At 42.0% G+C, this 17,817-nt stretch overlaps 1 protein-coding gene and 1 long non-coding RNA gene across 2 annotated transcripts; one reads left to right on the plus strand and one right to left on the minus strand.

The window, feature by feature from the left end:
- Window positions 1–5,570: 5,570 nt before the first annotated feature.
- On the plus strand, window positions 5,571–9,587 carry LOC124039141. The gene is made up of 3 exons (XR_006839514.1): window positions 5,571–5,777; window positions 7,826–7,986; window positions 9,443–9,587. It is a non-coding gene; the product is annotated as an uncharacterized LOC124039141 (long non-coding RNA).
- A 1,474-nt stretch (window positions 9,588–11,061) lies between these two features.
- LOC124039142 (regulator of G protein signaling 9 binding protein) lies at window positions 11,062–17,817 on the minus strand. The gene is made up of 3 exons (XM_046355026.1): window positions 17,347–17,817; window positions 12,649–12,955; window positions 11,062–12,266 (listed from the first exon to the last, which is right to left on the minus strand). Exons 1-3 carry the CDS (start codon window positions 17,440–17,442, stop codon window positions 11,893–11,895), a joined length of 777 nt encoding a protein of 258 aa, XP_046210982.1. The 5' UTR covers window positions 17,443–17,817; the 3' UTR covers window positions 11,062–11,892.

Here is a 17,817-nt window from a genome sequence, read left to right on the forward strand (position 1 = left end):
GATGAAATCCAGCCCAGTCACGGACCAGGATGTCTTGCTCCCAGGCAGACTAAATAACTTTTTGCCCGCTTTGAGGACAATACAGTGCCACTGACACGGCCTGCAACGGAAACATGCAGTCTCTCCTTCACTGCAGCCGAGGTGATTAAGACATTTAAATCCGCAAGGCTGCAGGCCCACCGGCATCCCCACCGCCCTCCGAGCATGCGCAGACCAGCTGGCCGGTGTCCACGGACATATTCAATCAATCCCTATACCAGTCTGCTGTTCCCACATGCTTCAAGAGGGCCACCATTGTTCCTGTTCCCAAGAAAGCAAATGAGAAAAGCACTCACTTCCGTCATCATAGTCAAGGACCATATCACCTCCACCCTACCTGACACCCTAGACCCACTCCAATTTGCTTACCGCCCAAATAGGTCCACAGACGATGCAATCTCAACCACACTGCACACTGCCCTAACCCACCTGGACAAGAGGAATACCTATGTGAGAATGCTGTTCATCGACTACAGCTCGGCATTCAACACCATAGTACCCTCCAAGCTCGTCATCAAGCTCGAGACCCTGGGTCTCGACCCCGCCCTGTGCAACTGGGTACTGGACTTCCTGACGGGCCGCCCCCAGGTGGTGAGGGTAGGCAACAACATCTCCTCCCCGCTGATCCTCAACACGGGGCCCCAAAGGGTGCGTTCTGAGCCCTCTCCTGTACTCCGTGTTCACCCACGACTGCGTGGCCACGCACGCCTCCAACTCAATCATCAAGTTTGCGGACGACACAACAGTGGTAGGCTTGATTACCAACAACGACGAGACGGCCTACAGGGAGGAGGTGAGGGCCCTTGGAGTGTGGTGTCAGGAAAATAACCTCACACTCAACGTCAACAAAACTAAGGAGATGATTGTGGACTTCAGGAAACAGCAGAGGGTTCCACATCGATGGAACAGTAGTGGAGAGGGTAGCTAGTTTAAGTTCTGCATACACAAAGACAAATAATCATCACATGACAGCCTCCAGCACTATTCAACCTCAGGAAAGCCTTGTCACCAAAAGCACTCACAAACTTTACAGATGCGAGAGCATCCTGGCGGGTATTTATTCCGCCCTCACCGTAGGCTCTCCAGAGTTTGGTAGTGAGGACTGCACAGCATCACTGGGGCAAACTACGATCTTGCTCCTAACAGGCAGATTCTTGGGTCACATAAACCATTATGTTTCTGGACACCTACACCACCCGTTGTTACAGGAAGGCCATAAAGATCATCAAGGACATCAAAGACTGCCTGTTCACCCCGCTATCATCCAGAAGGCGAGGTCAGTACAGGTGCATCAAAGCTGGGACCGAGAGACTGAAAAACAGCTTCTATCTCAAGGCCATCAGACTGTTAAATAGCCACCACTAACATTGAGTGGCTGCTGCCAACACACTGTCATTGACACTGACCCAACTCCAGCCATTTTAATAATGGGAATTGATGGGAAATGATGTAAATATATCACTAGCCACTTTAAACAATGCTACCTTATATAATGTTACTTACCCTACATTATTCATCTCATATACATATGTATATACTGTACTCTACAACCTCGACTGCATCCTTATGTAACACATGTATCACTAGCCACTTTAACTATGCCACTTTGTTTACTTTGTCTACACACTCATCTCATATGTATATACTGTACTCGATACCATCTACTGTATGCTGCTCTGTACCATCACTCATTCATATATCCTTATGTACATATTCCTTATCCCCTTACACTGTGTATAAGACTGTAGTTTTGGAATTGTTAGTTAGATTACTTGTTGGTTATCACTGCATTGTCGGAACTAGAAGCACAAGCATTTCGCTACACTCGCATTAACATCTGCTAACCATGTGTATGTGACAAATAAAATTTGATTTGATTTGATTTGATTTTGATTTGGTCTTCAAACTAGAAATGTCAATGTCAATACACATCCAAGCATATTCTCTGCCAGCTTTTCATGTCATTGGTCAGTGGTTGTTTGGTCCTATAGTGATTGACTTTTATCAAACACAAAATGGTGGCGGTGGTCAACTCATGACCCTTTGTCCAAATGGGTTCTTTTTGAGCTGCAGTGGTACAGATGACCAGCTCTTCCACGACATTCAGGTGTCACATGCAGACGTGATAGAATCCATGAACCACAGTGAAACAAATGAAGACTGAACCTGAAAGACATGGGGGGAGTCCATCGGTCAGAACTTGTTTATGGCCTATGGCCAAAAGTGACGTTTAGTAGACCAAAATCAGAGTTAGACAATTAGTAGGAGTGAGGAAATATCAGTAGTTACAGCTGATATCCAAGGACCACCGTATCATTATCCAGAATTTATATTATTGCGCTTTCCATGTGTATTTTTATTGAGCAAATGAGAAAAGACAATTATCCATGGATACAATTATGCAGGGGTGCAACTTTCACCGGGGACGTGGGGGGACATATTCCCCCTACATTGTGAAATTGCATTCCAGTTTTATCATTGGATTGTGATACAAAAAGGGGTTGTGCTTTAGGACCATGCGGATGCCTCTGAGCGGTCAGGTAGGTTATTTGGAGTCGTTATCTGAAAAAATAAATAATAATATTGTCATGTTTTGTCTTAGATTGTCTTGTCATTTTGCTTTTCCCTCTGTTCATTTTCCCCCTGCTGGTCTTTTTAATCGTTCCGTTCCTGCTCCCAGCTGTTCCTATTCCCCTAATCAATCATTTAGTCTTCCCACACCTGTTCCTTATCTTTTCTGATTTCCCTATTTCTTTCGGATCCTTGTCTATTGTTCACCGTGCTGTGTCCGTGCTGTGTCTGTGTTCTCCTGTTCCCGTGTTTCTCTGAGTCTGCTAGGTTCAAGTGCCTTCCCGAGGCAACCTGCAGTTCTGCTAGGTTCAAGTGCCTTCCCGAGGCAACCTGCAGTTCTTGATCGAGTCTCCAGTCTGTTCTCGTCATTACGAGTGGAATTATGTCTTATGTTTGTAGAATTACTTTACTGGATTAAAGACTCTGTTTTCGCCAAGTCGCTTTTGGGTCCTCATTCACCTGCATGACAAATATCCCTCCCACTTCCAAAGCCTTGTTTTCTGCAAGGTATTTATTTCATAGTGTCAAGTTTGTGAAATTCAATGATGATTTTCAGTCCTGCCACTTCAAATGACGATCTTGCTCAGCATTCTATAACAGGCAGACTTGGCTATTAGTCACATAAACCACATATATGTTTCTGATTATAAGACATAAATAACAAATAAATAGTGAAAAGATGGGTGCTACACATGTATGGTGAATGAAGCATACTTTAAGAGCTCTAAAGTGGAATGGTTCGATCATGATGCACAGTACTCTGACCATTTCCATAAACTCTGTCTGATTTCCCAGAAGTCTCTTCTCATTCTCTGCTTTCTAAAAGTAAAATAAATAATCTATCAGAGGCGAAAGTCATTCATTCATAAACCACTTTAATTTCCATATGTACTAGAAAGCTAAGTGGTTGTTTCTTGGGTTTTAGGAATGTGACTGGAAAAAGTGCCCCAGGTCTTGACAAAGAACACATTAAACTGATTGAAAGGTAAAGGGTGATATAGGCAAACAAATGCCATGGTCAAGGCTACGTCGGACAGTGCAATGAGTGAAGCTTACTCAGGTGTCCAAAAGCCCATATCAGGCCGAGCCTAATGCTTCTTATGTAGTTCTTTATTAGTTTAAGTTTAGAAAACAATCTTTCCCCAGAATCGACAGTTTCAGGGATGGTAAAAACAGCTTGATTTCCATAGCAACATCATGGAAACTGAGCAGAAGGTGGTGCTTCACATCTTTAATTGAGCTTCTCATTCTCCATAATTGCCGGTCTCAACACGTTACAGAAAGAGGATAACTATATAGGAAGCTCTGGGGACAGGTTGTCTGGATACTGGACAGCCAATAAATTGGCAGATGCAAACAGATGATCATATTTACAAAACAAACGTTCTTGAGGGCTTGAACAAAAAAAACAGTTATTTTTCGTTCATACTGGTGAGTTGTGTGGTTGTAGTAAGCTAGTGTTTTGAGGGTGGACTAACTCTATTATTTGGTATTAATAGACTGGTTTTACACACAGCAACTTTCTATCCAAGCTGGAAGAGAGCGGTAGGATGGCTCATGTCATGCAGCTGTACACTCAGTGGCCAGTTTATTAGGTACACCCATCTAGTCCCAGGTCCCCTCTTTGCCTCCAGAATAGCCTGAATTATTTGGGGCATGGATTCTACAAGGTGTGGCGTTCAAACGTTGCTCAATTGGTATCAAGGGACCTAATGTGTGACAGGAAAACATTCCACACACCATGTTTTTCCACTCCTCAATTGTCCAGTGTTGGTGAGCGCATGCCCACTTCCACTTGATTTAGTTGATAGGAGTGGAAGCCGGTGTCGTGACAAGGACCAACGAGAGGACCAACGAGAGGACCAACGAGAGGACCAACGAGTTGTGCGTTCTGAGATGCCATTCTGCACACCACTGTTGTTCTGCACCATTGTTTGCCTGTTTGAGGCACGCCTGTCAGCTTGCTCTCTCATCAATTAGCTATTTCCACCCGAAGAACTGCCACTGACTGGAGGTTTTATATTTGTCGCAGCATTCTGGGTAAACTCTGGACACTGTCGTGCGTGAAAAGCCCAGGAGATGAGACGATTCTGAGATACTGGAATTGGCCCGCCTGGCACCGACGATCATACCACTTTTGTAAAGACTGCAAGAGCCAGAATCAGTGTTACATTGTTGACAGCATGAGCTGATGCAGATTGTCAAAGTTATCTTCAGAAAGGAAATGTTAGGAGGTTGGAGCATTGGAGCACAACTGTAGTGAAACTTTATCTGTCCTCCCCAGTTGATGCTCCTCAGAAGAGGAAGGAGAGGACCATCCTCCTCAGTGAATGTCATAAAAATAAAAATAGTGAAACATTTATAAAGTAATCCTTTTTTAGATAAAACTATACAAAATATATTCACGTCACCAAATAATTTATTAAAAAACATTGTTTTGCAATGAAGGTATACATTAGCCTCAACAGCACTCTGTAGGGTAGCACCATGATTTAGACGGAGGACAGCTAGCTTCCGTCCTCCTCTGGGTACATTAACTTCAATACAAACATAGGAGGCTCATGGTTTTCACCCCCCTCCATAGACTTACACAGTAATTATGACAACTTTCGGAGGACATCCTCCGACCTATCGGAGCTCTTGCAGCATGAACTGACATGTTGTCCACCAAATCAAAGGATCAGAAAATGAATAACAGGAGGTTGGTGGCACCTTAATTGGGGAGAACGGGCTTGTGGTAATGACTGGAGTGGAATAGGTGGAATGGTATCAAATGCATCACACAGTTTGCAGGTGTTTGATGCCATTCCATTTGCTCAGTTCCCGGCCATTATTATGAGCCGTTCTCCCCTCAGCAGCCTCCTGTGGAATGAATATAGCACTGAAAGCATAAGCTAGCTAGCACTGCAGTGCATAAAATGTGGTGAGTAGTTGACTCAAAGAGATAGAAAGACAACAGTTTAACAGTTTTGAACAAATTAGTGCATTCTTGAAGGAGGAGCAAGAGCGAGAGAGAGAGAGAGGGCTAGCTATATTTCGTCATTTAGTTTCACTTTCACTTACTTACCAAATCCATAGAGCTAGTATAGCCAACTCAAACACTCGGCTCAAACACCCGGCTCACACCTGCCTATGACTATCAAACACAGGAACTCTTCCAAGTCAAGGTAAGCTTTGGGATCTACTAATTTATTCACTGCTAAATTGCTTACTGACTGTACACTGTACTGCATGATTGTAGCGGGTTAACTAACGCGTCAGTTCTATTAGCTTTATTGACGACAATGTTACTTTATCTAATATGTTAACAACGATGTAGGCTGTGTGTAGCAGTTATTTTATGAAGGTTTGGCTTGGAAAGTTTTTTTTGCCTGGTCACAGACAGCTGATGTGTTCTGCGTTGAAGTCCACAAGCGAAGGAAAAAGGTGAGAGGATGACAAAGTGTAGATGCGAGAAGGAATACAACGAGCTGTTTGTATATGGCTGATGTATTCATTATGCCGATTCTGTTGCAAAAGTTACGAAACCTTGATTAACCTACCTGAATTTGTCCAATAGAAGTTCTCATTTGCAACTGTTGGACTAATGATTACGCCTTATATCAGCTAGGTGCAGGCAAGAGCGTGCAAGGCGGTATTGGATGTGTCACTTTCTGTCCATGTGTCAACGTCTGTCACTTCAAATATTTATCTCGATCTGTGTGCACCTACGTTGTAAACTTTGATTTATAGGCTAGATTGTAGCAACCTCATGATGGGTATAGGGATAATTTGAGTATCATGTAGTAGCCTAAACCTATCGATGTTACATTGAACTGGGTGAATGGAATATGAATGACAGTCATGCTGTAGTAGAAACAAGGCCATGCTAACAAATAATATAATCGTCCTCCCTCATATTAAACAACACCGACCGCCACTGGTCCCTGCGTATTATTTTGTTTTCGCCTAGTATGCCAATACTCTTCCAATTGGCTCATTGACCCCCCCCCCCCTCTCCCCTGCAACTATTCCCCAGGTCGTTGCTGTAAATGAGAATGTGTTCTCAGTCAACTTACCTAGTACAATAAAAGTAAATTAAAATAAATACAAAATACTCAGTTTTAAGTACATTTGTTCAACTGCGAGTGAAATGCAAGTCTTTGATTCAATGACATTGTCAAACCTGTCCTTTCAGTTTACTTCACTTTCACTTTAGTCAGAGATTATGGATATACTGACAAGGTAAGTCTCTCCGCCCTAACAATGGGAGGAGTTATCCACAAAGAGGCATGGCGGGCTGTCTAGCTCCCACCTATTCTTTATTTGGATTGCTGAATACATCTAGTTATTGTAAAAAAATATATATATTTGATGAGGGTTGTAGATGTCGACCGCCTGTATTCAATGGAGCGAGATGCTATGCTACTAGCCTCATGCCATGAATATGCATAGCCATCTCGATACAACTCCAATATAAGGTGTTCTTTCTCAAAGTTGCCGGGATGTCACGTGTCCTACTTATATCAGTACACTCATAACAACTTAAGCGTTACAAAACTTGTATTTGATCAAATAAACCTCACATAGCAAATAAGCCATACATTTTTTTGTTGACAAAATTCGACACTTTTTCATTGACCTTGACTACATGCTTTGTGAGCGGAAAAAACCCCACCACCTGCTGGATGGAGTTGTGTCTCTCTCTTCCTCTTCCTCTCTGCTGTAGTGAGACTTCACTTGATCTCGCAGAGGTGGACAACTCCAGTCCTCGGGGCCTGATTGGTGTCACACTTTTTCTCCATCCCCAGCAAACACAGCTGATTAATCAAATTGCATTCTTGGTTAGGTGATTATTGGAGTCAGGTGTGTTAGTTAGGCCTGTGGCAAAACTGTGACACCAATCAAGCCCCCTAATTTGACACGATAACATAACTAGGGTTGTCAGTTTGACTTTAAAGTGACAGTTTACTGTATTTTCTTACAACTGTAAAAGCTAGTCCTGATGCACCTGAATTTTTTCCCCTGTATTTGTTCAAATTAATATGTATATTTTTGTATGTGAAGCAAATGCATATGGATGTTGCATATCTTATTTTACTCATATAAAAATAATTATTTTGAGGTGTGGTGTGACTGGCAATAATGAGTGGTGCCTTATGTATGATTTCTAAAGCAGGCCATATAGGGGTTATAAATGCTTCATTAAGCCTTAAAAGTTATATTCAATTTACAGCGGGACTGGACATATTGGTACAGGATGGACAGGCACCTCCTCAGAGCAGAACCCCTGACTTTTCTTCTCTCTGGGATTGATGACCAAAACAGAACGATAACAAATTATCAGGATGGAAACAGCTGTTCTTGTAGGCCAATTGAGTCAACAATCAATAAATGGTATTTGCATTTTCTTTGGATTTTTATTAGAAATTCTATTGCAGAGTGGTCTTTGAGTAGATTTGACCATGCTGTTGTATACAGTACTTACAGTATGCTGCATTTCTTTAATGTCTAATGTCCCTGAAGGGTCAGTAGTCTAGTCAGTGCACAATGCACATGTGTGATCAAGACTGAGGAAACTGATAGGAAAGTAATGTTGAGCTATTATTGCCACAGAACATGTATGAATTACTCACCACTAATAAACTCAGCAAAAAAAAAGAAATGTCCCTTTTTCCGGATTCTTTCTTTCAAAGATAATTTGTAAAAATCCAAATAACTTCACAGATCTTCATTGTAAAGGGTTTAAACACTGTTTCCCATGCTTGTTCAATGAACCATAAACAATTAATGAACATGCACCCGTGGAACAGTCGTTAAGACACTAACAGCTTACAGACGGTAGGCAATTAAGGTCACAGTTATGAAAACGTAGGACACTAAAGAGGCCTTTCTGCTGACTCTGAAAAACACCAAATGAAAGATGCCCAGGGCCCCTGCTCATCTGCATGAACGTGCCTTAGGCATGCTGCAAGGAGATGCAGATGTGACCAGGGCATTTCATTGCAATATCCATACTGTGAGACGCCTAAGACAGCTCTACAGGAAGACAGGACGGACAGCTGATCATCCTGGCAGTGGCAGACCACGTGTAACAACACCTGCACCTGATCGGTACAGCCGAACATCACACCTGCGGGACAGGTACAGGATGGCAACCACAACTGCCCGAGTTACACCAGGAATGCACAATCCCTGCGTCAGTGCTCAGACTGTCCGCAATAGGCTGAGACAGGCTGGACTGAGGGCTTGTAGGCCTGTTGTAAGGCAGGTGCCTTGGTGGAAGAGTGGGGTAACATCTCACAGCAAGAACTGTCAAATCTGGTGCAGTCCATGAGGAGGAGATGCACTGCAGTACTTAATGCAGCTGGTGGCCACACCAGATACTGACTGTTACTTTTCATTTTGACCCCCCCTTTGTTCAGGGACACATTATTCAATTTCTGTTAGTCATATGTCTGTGGAACTTGTTCAGTTATTGATGTCTCAGTAGTTGAATCTTGTTAAGTTCGTACAAATATTTACACATGTTAAGTTTGCTGAAAATAAACGCCGTTGACAGTGAGAGGACGTTTCTTTTTTTGCTGAGTTTACTAATAACAGTTGATGGGTATGAATAAACATGTACATATTATTTATTACATAAGCTATTACTATACTACTGCAGTTCATTAAAAGTTGTAATGCTCTGTTAATGAAATATAATATGGTATTCACAGTTTTTACACCACAGCTTGGGTGTTGACAAATGTAGCAGATTACCATTTAATACAGAAGCTACACAAACCTTTGGTTTTACTTTTGTAATATGGAATTAAGAGACATTAGTTAATACCTTGACCTGTATCCTCAGGGCCGGATTACCGAACAGGGACGAGGCGGCCTACAGGGAGGAGGTGAGGTCCCTCGGAGTGTGGTGTCAGGAAAATAACCTCACACTCAACGTCAAAAAAACAAAGGAGATGATTGTGGACTTCAGGAAACAGCAGAGGGAACACCCCCCTATCCACATCGATGGAACAGTAGTGGAGAGGGTAGTAAGTTTTAAGTTCCTCGGCGTACACATCAACCTCAGGAGGCTGAAGAAATTCGGCTTGTCACCAAAAGCACTCACAAACTTCTACAGATGCACAATCGAGAGCATCCTGTCGGGCTGTATCACCGCCTGGTACGGCAACTGCTCCACCCACAACCGTAAGGCTCTCCAGAGGGTAGTGAGGTCTGCACAACGCATCACCGGGGGCAAACTACCTGACCTCCAGGACACCTACACCACCCGATGTCACAGGAAGGCCATAAAGATCATCAAGGACAACAACCACCCGAGCCACTGCCTGTTCACCCCGCTATCATCCAGAAGGCGAGGTCAGTACAGGTGCATCAAAGCTGGGACCGAGAGACTGAAAAACAGCTTCTATCTCAAGGCCATCAGACTGCTAAACAGCCACCACTAACATTGAGTGGCTGCTGCCAACATACTGACTCAACTCCAGCCACTTTAATAATGGGAATTGATGGGAATTGATGTAAAATATATCACTACCCACTTTAAACAATGCTACTTAATATAATGTTTACATACCCTACATTATTTATCTCATATGTATACGTATATACTGTACTCTATTTCATCTACTGCATCTTTATGTAATACATGTATCACTAGCCACTTTAAACTATGCCACTTTGTTTACATACTCATCTCATATGTATATACTGTACTCAATACCATCTACTGCATCTTGCCTATGCCGCTCTGTACCATCACTCATTCATATATCTTTATGTACATATTCTTTATCCCTTTACACTTATGTGTATAAGGTAGTAGTTTTGGAATTGTTAGCTAGATTACTCGTTGGTTATTAAGCACAAGCATTTCGCTACACTCGCATTAACATCTGCTAACCATGTGTATGTGACAAATAAAATGTGGTTTGATTTGATTTGATTTGGATGGGGACCACCTGGAGGTCGGGGGCCCCCCAGATAGCATATGATGGCAAAATGTGTAGAATAGCAGGAAATTATCTTAAAAACTGCAACATTTTCTCTCAGTCTCATGGCAAAATGTGAACAATAGCATTAGATGAGCTATAAAACAGCACATTTTTATCTCTGACCCATAGCAAATAGCATAGATTTGCAGGAAATTAACTTTAAAACTACAACATTTTATCTTGACAAAATATCTACAATAGCATTAGCTATAAAACTGAAAAACATGTCAACACAAAAAAATCAGGTCAGTGCCTCTGTGCCCCAAATGTGGTAGTCCGGCCCTGTGTATCCTTGGTAATATATGAAATTGTGCACAGACCGTCCACTGTGTTTAGGAAACACATTCTCAGCTACTGTATGTCACTTACAATGTTTGTATTTTTCATGTGCCTTGAGTGGAAAAGTCTCCCTGTTTGCTTGCATTGCTGGCACAACTGCTAGCCTGAATCTGAAGCTGGGGACACAGCAACACATGTTCCATTTGATTTATTGTAGAACCCGTTCCAGACCCGGGTCAGGTTTATGGTATTTGGGTTACAGAGGACTCTGAAGACAGAATATGAACAGAATACTCCACAAGTACTACACATATTCCTGCAATAATTACTGTATTGCGAAAGCCTGGATACAATATCAGTAATGCAGTAAGCTAACCTATTGGTTGAAGTGACATGGAAGCCACAATATTGAGAATATTAACATGAAATTCTTCATTAGAATGTAATATTCACAACAGGTCAGCAAACTGATATGCTCCCACACATTGCACTCATGTGCAAAGATCTTCATTGTAATCTGGCAGCACAAACACCTTCAGTGTCAATGACAACATGGACCTAAATGTGGTGGGTGTACTTTTTCAACCACTGTCAAGTTGTGTAAACAGATTATGTTCAATGCATTTCAATAAAAATTAATTAACCTTACTGTCATATACAGTAGTCAGCATACATTAGTAAAGAGCATAAATGGTTCAATTTCATTCCACTACAATACATTAACATTAGCTAAACTACAGTGCACAGGGCATCTAACTCTTTTTGAATGTGTTTGATATTGACTTTCTAACAGAAATGGGAGCGTCAAACTGTGTAACCTGAAGTGTATTCATTCTAAATGGGGCTCTTTATTCAAATAAAGAAATATGTAAAGTACCCCGCCCTTTCAACAACACCAGTTTCTTCCAACAACCCTATTTTCGGATATCAATTGACATGAGGATGGAATTTATGGCAACATAAGGTCCTACTGCTTTTAGCGGCTCAACAAAACCTGGGTGAAATCCACTGGTGACAAGCCTCCTCATGAGAGATAGACCACGCAGACGGACAGCACGGCCATCACCACTGCCACGCTGCACAGCACCAGCACCATGAAAATCTGGCTGCGCTCGCAGCACTGCTGGCTTTGGGGACCTGCCTCCTCGTCCGTGGACAAGAGGCCCAACGAGGCGCTGTCCGTGCTGGCCGGTTCGGCGTACTGGGGCCCGCGGGCCTCCACCATCCAGCGCAGGACGTTGACCTTCTCCTCCATGTCCTCCAGCATGACATCCACATGGGCGATCTCCTCCTCCAGCTGGCTCTGCTCCAGATCCTCCAGGCTGGCGGGAACCTGGTCCTCGGCACGGGTCAGGTCTGCCAGGCTGAGGGCCCGCGCTGTCACCTCACTGGTTTCCCCTGGAAAGTGGGAGAAGAGACATGTGAGAAGAAGAGCTAGCCACGAATGTTAATAAGTTTACCACAGCTTGTGGATGCCCAGACTAGGATCTAGACTATATGGATGTAGACTGTATGTATGTAGACTATACGGATGTTTTTTTTCCATTATTCCTCTCTAATCAGGGACTGATGTATACCTGAGACAATAGGTGGGTGCAAGTAATGATCAGGTAGAACAGAAAACCAGCAGTACTTCGGAACGCCGTAGGTTAAGATTTGAATACCCCTGCTATAGAGCTAAAGAGTCAGCGGCCGGTGGGTTTTTATTAACTGCAGTTTATGATAGGTTTGTGTGGAAACAATACGACAAATTGCCCATCTGACTGTGGCACTTGCTAACCTTGAATGCCAGTCTGCACTAAGGTGTTGTTATTGATCAGGGAGAAGTTGGAACCCATGTTGAAGACTTTGCACATGTCTGCGTGGAGGAGTTCCAGACTGGAGGTGAAGGCCACCCAAAGCAGTTCCATCTCCTGTCTCTCCCCCTGGGGCAGTGTCTTATCCCGTAGTCGTGCCGTGAGGTGGTGACGGCTGGCCACCGCTAACTTCTGGGCCTTCTCCCGCGTTAGCCGCAGCTCGTCACGCAGGTGCAAGCTGTCCGTGCACCCACCCACACACGAGGCCAGGTGGCGGTAACATGCTACCACCTGTTGGCCAATAGGGGAAAAATATTCTTTACAGATCACTCAAGTAAAAACGAAACATTTCATACCGTAATATAATTTTCATACAATTACAAAGGGTTGACTGATTAGACACAATATACAGCATTTGTATTGTATTGTCTAAATCTGTGAGAATAGATCATGTGTGCTGGAAACAATTGTAGGACTGTAGGAGATAGAGAGACACAATGGAGGTGAATTGTTGTCTTTGCTTAGATCTGCTGATTTGATTTGATTTGACCATTTTAAAGACATGAAAATGTTACACCTGGCAACAGATACATATACCAAAATCTGCCGTCAAGGATATAAACACAATATCGTCTAAATCCATTGTGTCTGTAGGTCAGGAGAGAAGCATTAGTCCTTCATGAAAAATGTGGTGTGTTTTATAAACACCACTGGTCTGCAAATGGTCTTAGGTTAAATGTATGTATTTACAAACTGCATAATTTTGTGGTGTGGGTGAGATTACAAAAGACAGTGGTCGATTGTGTTAAACCATATGAGGGTTTCAGTTTAAAACCAGAAACAAGATGCACTTTTTTTTGTTGCCTTATTCTAATACTTTGTCACATATAAGTTGTCTGACGGACATGATGCTTAAGATCGGCATAGGTATGTAGCAGAAATGACTATTAAATACTGGTAAACAATTCACTTCAATTTTTATTTGATGATTCAAAATCACTCCCACTCCCTCTCGCTCCCTCCTTTAGATAAGGCCATGCCACATACATTTCTCCAACCTCATCCCTCAGCTTTAGAAGCTGGGCTGCCATTGAGCTAAATCACACATTCTGAACTGTGACTTAGGTCATTTGACTGTATACTGTCATGTCTGTACTAGCACCTTTAAAGCCTGGAACTTGGTTTTTAATTTGTTGTGGTCCTCCACACAAAGTTCCAGTAATTTGGCATATTTGAGAGGACTATGTCAACAACAATCATTGGTTCAGCAACTATTCTCTCTCAAACCTGTGAAAGGAATGGAGCTAGTGGCCAAGCTACTTTCTATGAATACTGTCATTTCCCTTTTGGCCATCAGGAGGTGCAATGGCCCTACTATTTATGATAACCAAAGCCTGCTTGGGTGCGGTTGGTACATAGAAAGTAACAACTATAGTTTGAGGTAATTATTAGTTACCTAATGTCTCTCTGAAAATCAGAATCCCCTAACTAGCTCTGAGTCAGACACCAGGTTAGACAAATTTCAACAAAGTATGACATTTTAATTTATTTGAATCATGCGAGTGGTTATTAATAAGCATTCAGAGCTTAGCCTGACAGATTGGTTTACATGACAACTATGACTAATAATCTGATTGCCATAGATCTATTTTTGGATAAGCCTAAGGACCTTGTATAGGGGCTTTTCTAGTCATCATAGGAATCTGTATGGTAGAGCCAGATTGGAGATATTACAGGCAGTGAGTGAGTGCATGGGAGAGTTGCAGGTGTGCAGCAAAGGTCAACCTACTACTACACTGTGCATTTCTGACACAGTTATCCACTCTTCAATCACACACGGTCATATTCATTATCAGTATTAATATCTTGATATTTTCATGATGATATGCTACGATGCATTCAGAAAGTATTCAGATCCCTTGACTCTTTCCACATTTTGTTACGTTACAGTCTTATTTTAAAATGTATTAAATAGTTTTTTCCCTCATTAATCTAAACACAATACCCCATAATGACAAAGCAAAACCAGGTTTTTAGATATTTTTGCAAATGTATTGAAAATAAAAAACTGAAATATCACATTTACATAAGTATTCAGCCCCTTTACTCAGTACTTTGTTGAAGCACCTTAGGCTTCAACAGCTTCAAGTCTTTTTGGGTATGACTCTACAAGCTTGGCACACTTGTATTTGGGGAGTTTCTCCCATTATTCTCTGCAGATCCCCTCAAGCTCTGTAAGATTGGATGGGGTGCGTCGCACAGGGTTCAAGTGCAGGCTCTGGCTGGACCACTCAAGGACATTCAAAAACTTGTCCCGAAGCCACTTCTGCGTTGTCTTGGCTGTGTGCTTAGGGTCGTTGTCCTGTTGGAAGGTGAACCTTCGCCCCAGTCTCAGGTCCTGAGCACTCTGGAGCAGCTTTTCATCAAGGATCTCTCTGTACTTTGCTCCGTTCATCTTTCCCTCGATCCTGACTAGTCTCCCAGTCCCTGCCGCTGAAAGAAAATCTCCAACGCATGATGCTGCCAACACCATGCGTCACCGTAGGAATGGTGCCAGGTTTCCTCCAGACATGACGCTTGGCATTAAGGCCAAAATGTTCCATTTTAGTTTCCTCAGACCAGAGAATCTTGTTTTATCATGGTCTGAGAGTCCTTTATGTGCCTTTTGGCAATCTCCAGCTCTATGAAGAGTCTTGGTGGTTCCAAACTTCTTCCATGCACTGTCACTGTGGGACCTTATATGCACTGTGGGACCTTATATTATATTTTAACGGGTGTGTGCCTTTCCAAATCATGTCCAATCAATTGAATTTACCACAGGTGGACTCCAATCAAGTTGTACAAACATCTCAAGGATGATCAATGGAAACAGGATGCATCTGAGCTCAATTTTGAGTTTCATAGCAAAGGGTCTGAATACTTATGTAAATAAGGTATTTCTGATTTTTATTTTTAATACATTTGCAAAAAATTCTAAAATGTTGTTTTCGCTTTGTCATTATGGGGTATAAGTGTGGATTGATATAAAAAACAACAATTTAATCCATTTTAGAATAAGGCTGTAACATAGAAAAATGTGGAAAAAGGGAAGGGGTTTGAGTACTTTCCGAATGCACTGACTCAAAGGCCCAGTGCAGTCAGAAACATGATTTTCCAATTGTTTTATATATATTGCCACACTATTAGGTTGGAATAATACTGTGAAATTGTGAAAATGATGATAATTCCCTTTTAGTGTAAGAGCTGTTTGAATAGGCTGCCTGAAATTTCAGCCTGTTTTGGTGGGATGGAGTTTTGAACCTTCCATGGTGACATCACTATGCGTTAAATAGTTAATACCCACTGGACACAGACATCAATTCAACGTCTATTCCACGCTGGTTCAACGTAGTTTCATTGAAATGATGTGGAAGCAACCTTGATTCAACCAGTGTGTGCCCACTAGATAGAAAGCAAGTTCCAAACCTTTCTGCCAATAACAGACCCAGACAGTCCTATTAAAATTCTTGCTTGAGCTATTTATGGGCGGCAGGGTAGCCTAGTGGTTAGAGTGATGGAGTAGTAACCGAAAGGTTGCAAGTTCAAATCCTCAAGCTCACAAGTTGATATAAGTTGACATGTTGATATAATTTTGTAGTCACAGTGCCATCCTGGCTGTCCTATTGTACTTCTTGTGTAAGGATGTCAGGCACTTACTACAATCTATGACCAAGACAAAAAAAAAAACATGTGCTTTTACCCTTTGGGTAAAAAAGCACTTTCACTGAAAATATGGCCTAATGGTTCAGTACATTACTAGGTCTACCATAACAGCAGCCTTGTAAGGAAGTGGTGCATGGGAGGATCAGTAACTAACATTCCTTGTATTTATAGTAAAATAGATCAAATGAGAACTTGCAGATTATTTAATGTTTGTTTCATCCTATAAATTAGACCTTTCTGGAAAAATGATATAGTTTAAGAATGTAATATGTTCAGTTATTATGAGAAAGGTAAGATGTTCTATGCCCTATGGATGGAAAATCTTAAGTGTATTTAGAACTCATTGGCCTGGTTTCAGCTCTTAACATAGCCACGTTAGGATGACAATAATCTGTGCTCAGTGAACTCAGGGTGTTATGTGATACAGGGATTGCATTAATACCTTATTATATTGATACCGACTAATACAGAATACTCACATAATGCATATTTGCATGGTTTACCATATGCTCAGTGTTCATTTGGAATATTACAGTAAATCATTTGGCATATTCAGTCTTTCAATTTCAATTTAACAGAACTGGAATTGAATTTTAATCATTTTCACCTCTGACGAATTAACCTAAAGCAGATACAGTACAAGTAACAGTTTAGGAGAATATATTTCTGCATATTTAAGAACTATCTGCAATAAAATATTGGATATATATACACTATATACATAGCAGGCTAAGATATCGTGATCTCTCAATAAATATGAGCTCAACAGACCAAATCATTCAAATGATAGTACATGCATTCAAGCTTTGTTACACATGAACTTTTCCAGAAGTCTTAGTCTATCATCCTCATTTAATCACAAGATAACTGGACTGACTGACCCCTTTGTGAAAAGAATAGAGGACAGATTATTTTAACGGGTACTTTGTAGATAAAACCATAACTTGACAAAACCATAACTGCCAACCTGAGCATCTCACCTTTATGAGTGAGTCGATAAGAACCTTCCCCTCTTCCAGAGTCTTTGGTGAACTGGTAGTGCCATCGTCACCCACTTTGTTGTTGATGAGTGGCATGAGGGCTGCTGGTCGAGAGCTGCAGACCCTGTCACAGCAGGCGAGCACAAAGCCCACCCGTCCTTCAGTCCGCCGGTCACCCCTGCACTCACTTCCCAGCCAGACCCCTCATTCAACACTCTGCACCTGGGACAGTCAGAATCCCATGGCCATGCAGGCTACAAAGTCATGTACCATAATTCTTATTCCAAAACTTTGCAACGTCAAAACAGGCAAACATGAGGTCTTCCACTCTTACCTTCAACCTAATAATCCCCCCTCCAAAAGAAAAGTCAGGTGTAGAAGAAGTCAACGAGTACTACAAAATGTTGTGTACGTGATAGTGGTGTCTAAGTCCTTAGCAAGAGCAGTGATAATCCAGCGATTGACCCCTTT

This window comes from Oncorhynchus gorbuscha, linkage group LG07 (genome assembly GCF_021184085.1).
Source record: "Oncorhynchus gorbuscha isolate QuinsamMale2020 ecotype Even-year linkage group LG07, OgorEven_v1.0, whole genome shotgun sequence".
Taxonomy (NCBI): domain Eukaryota; kingdom Metazoa; phylum Chordata; class Actinopteri; order Salmoniformes; family Salmonidae; genus Oncorhynchus; species Oncorhynchus gorbuscha.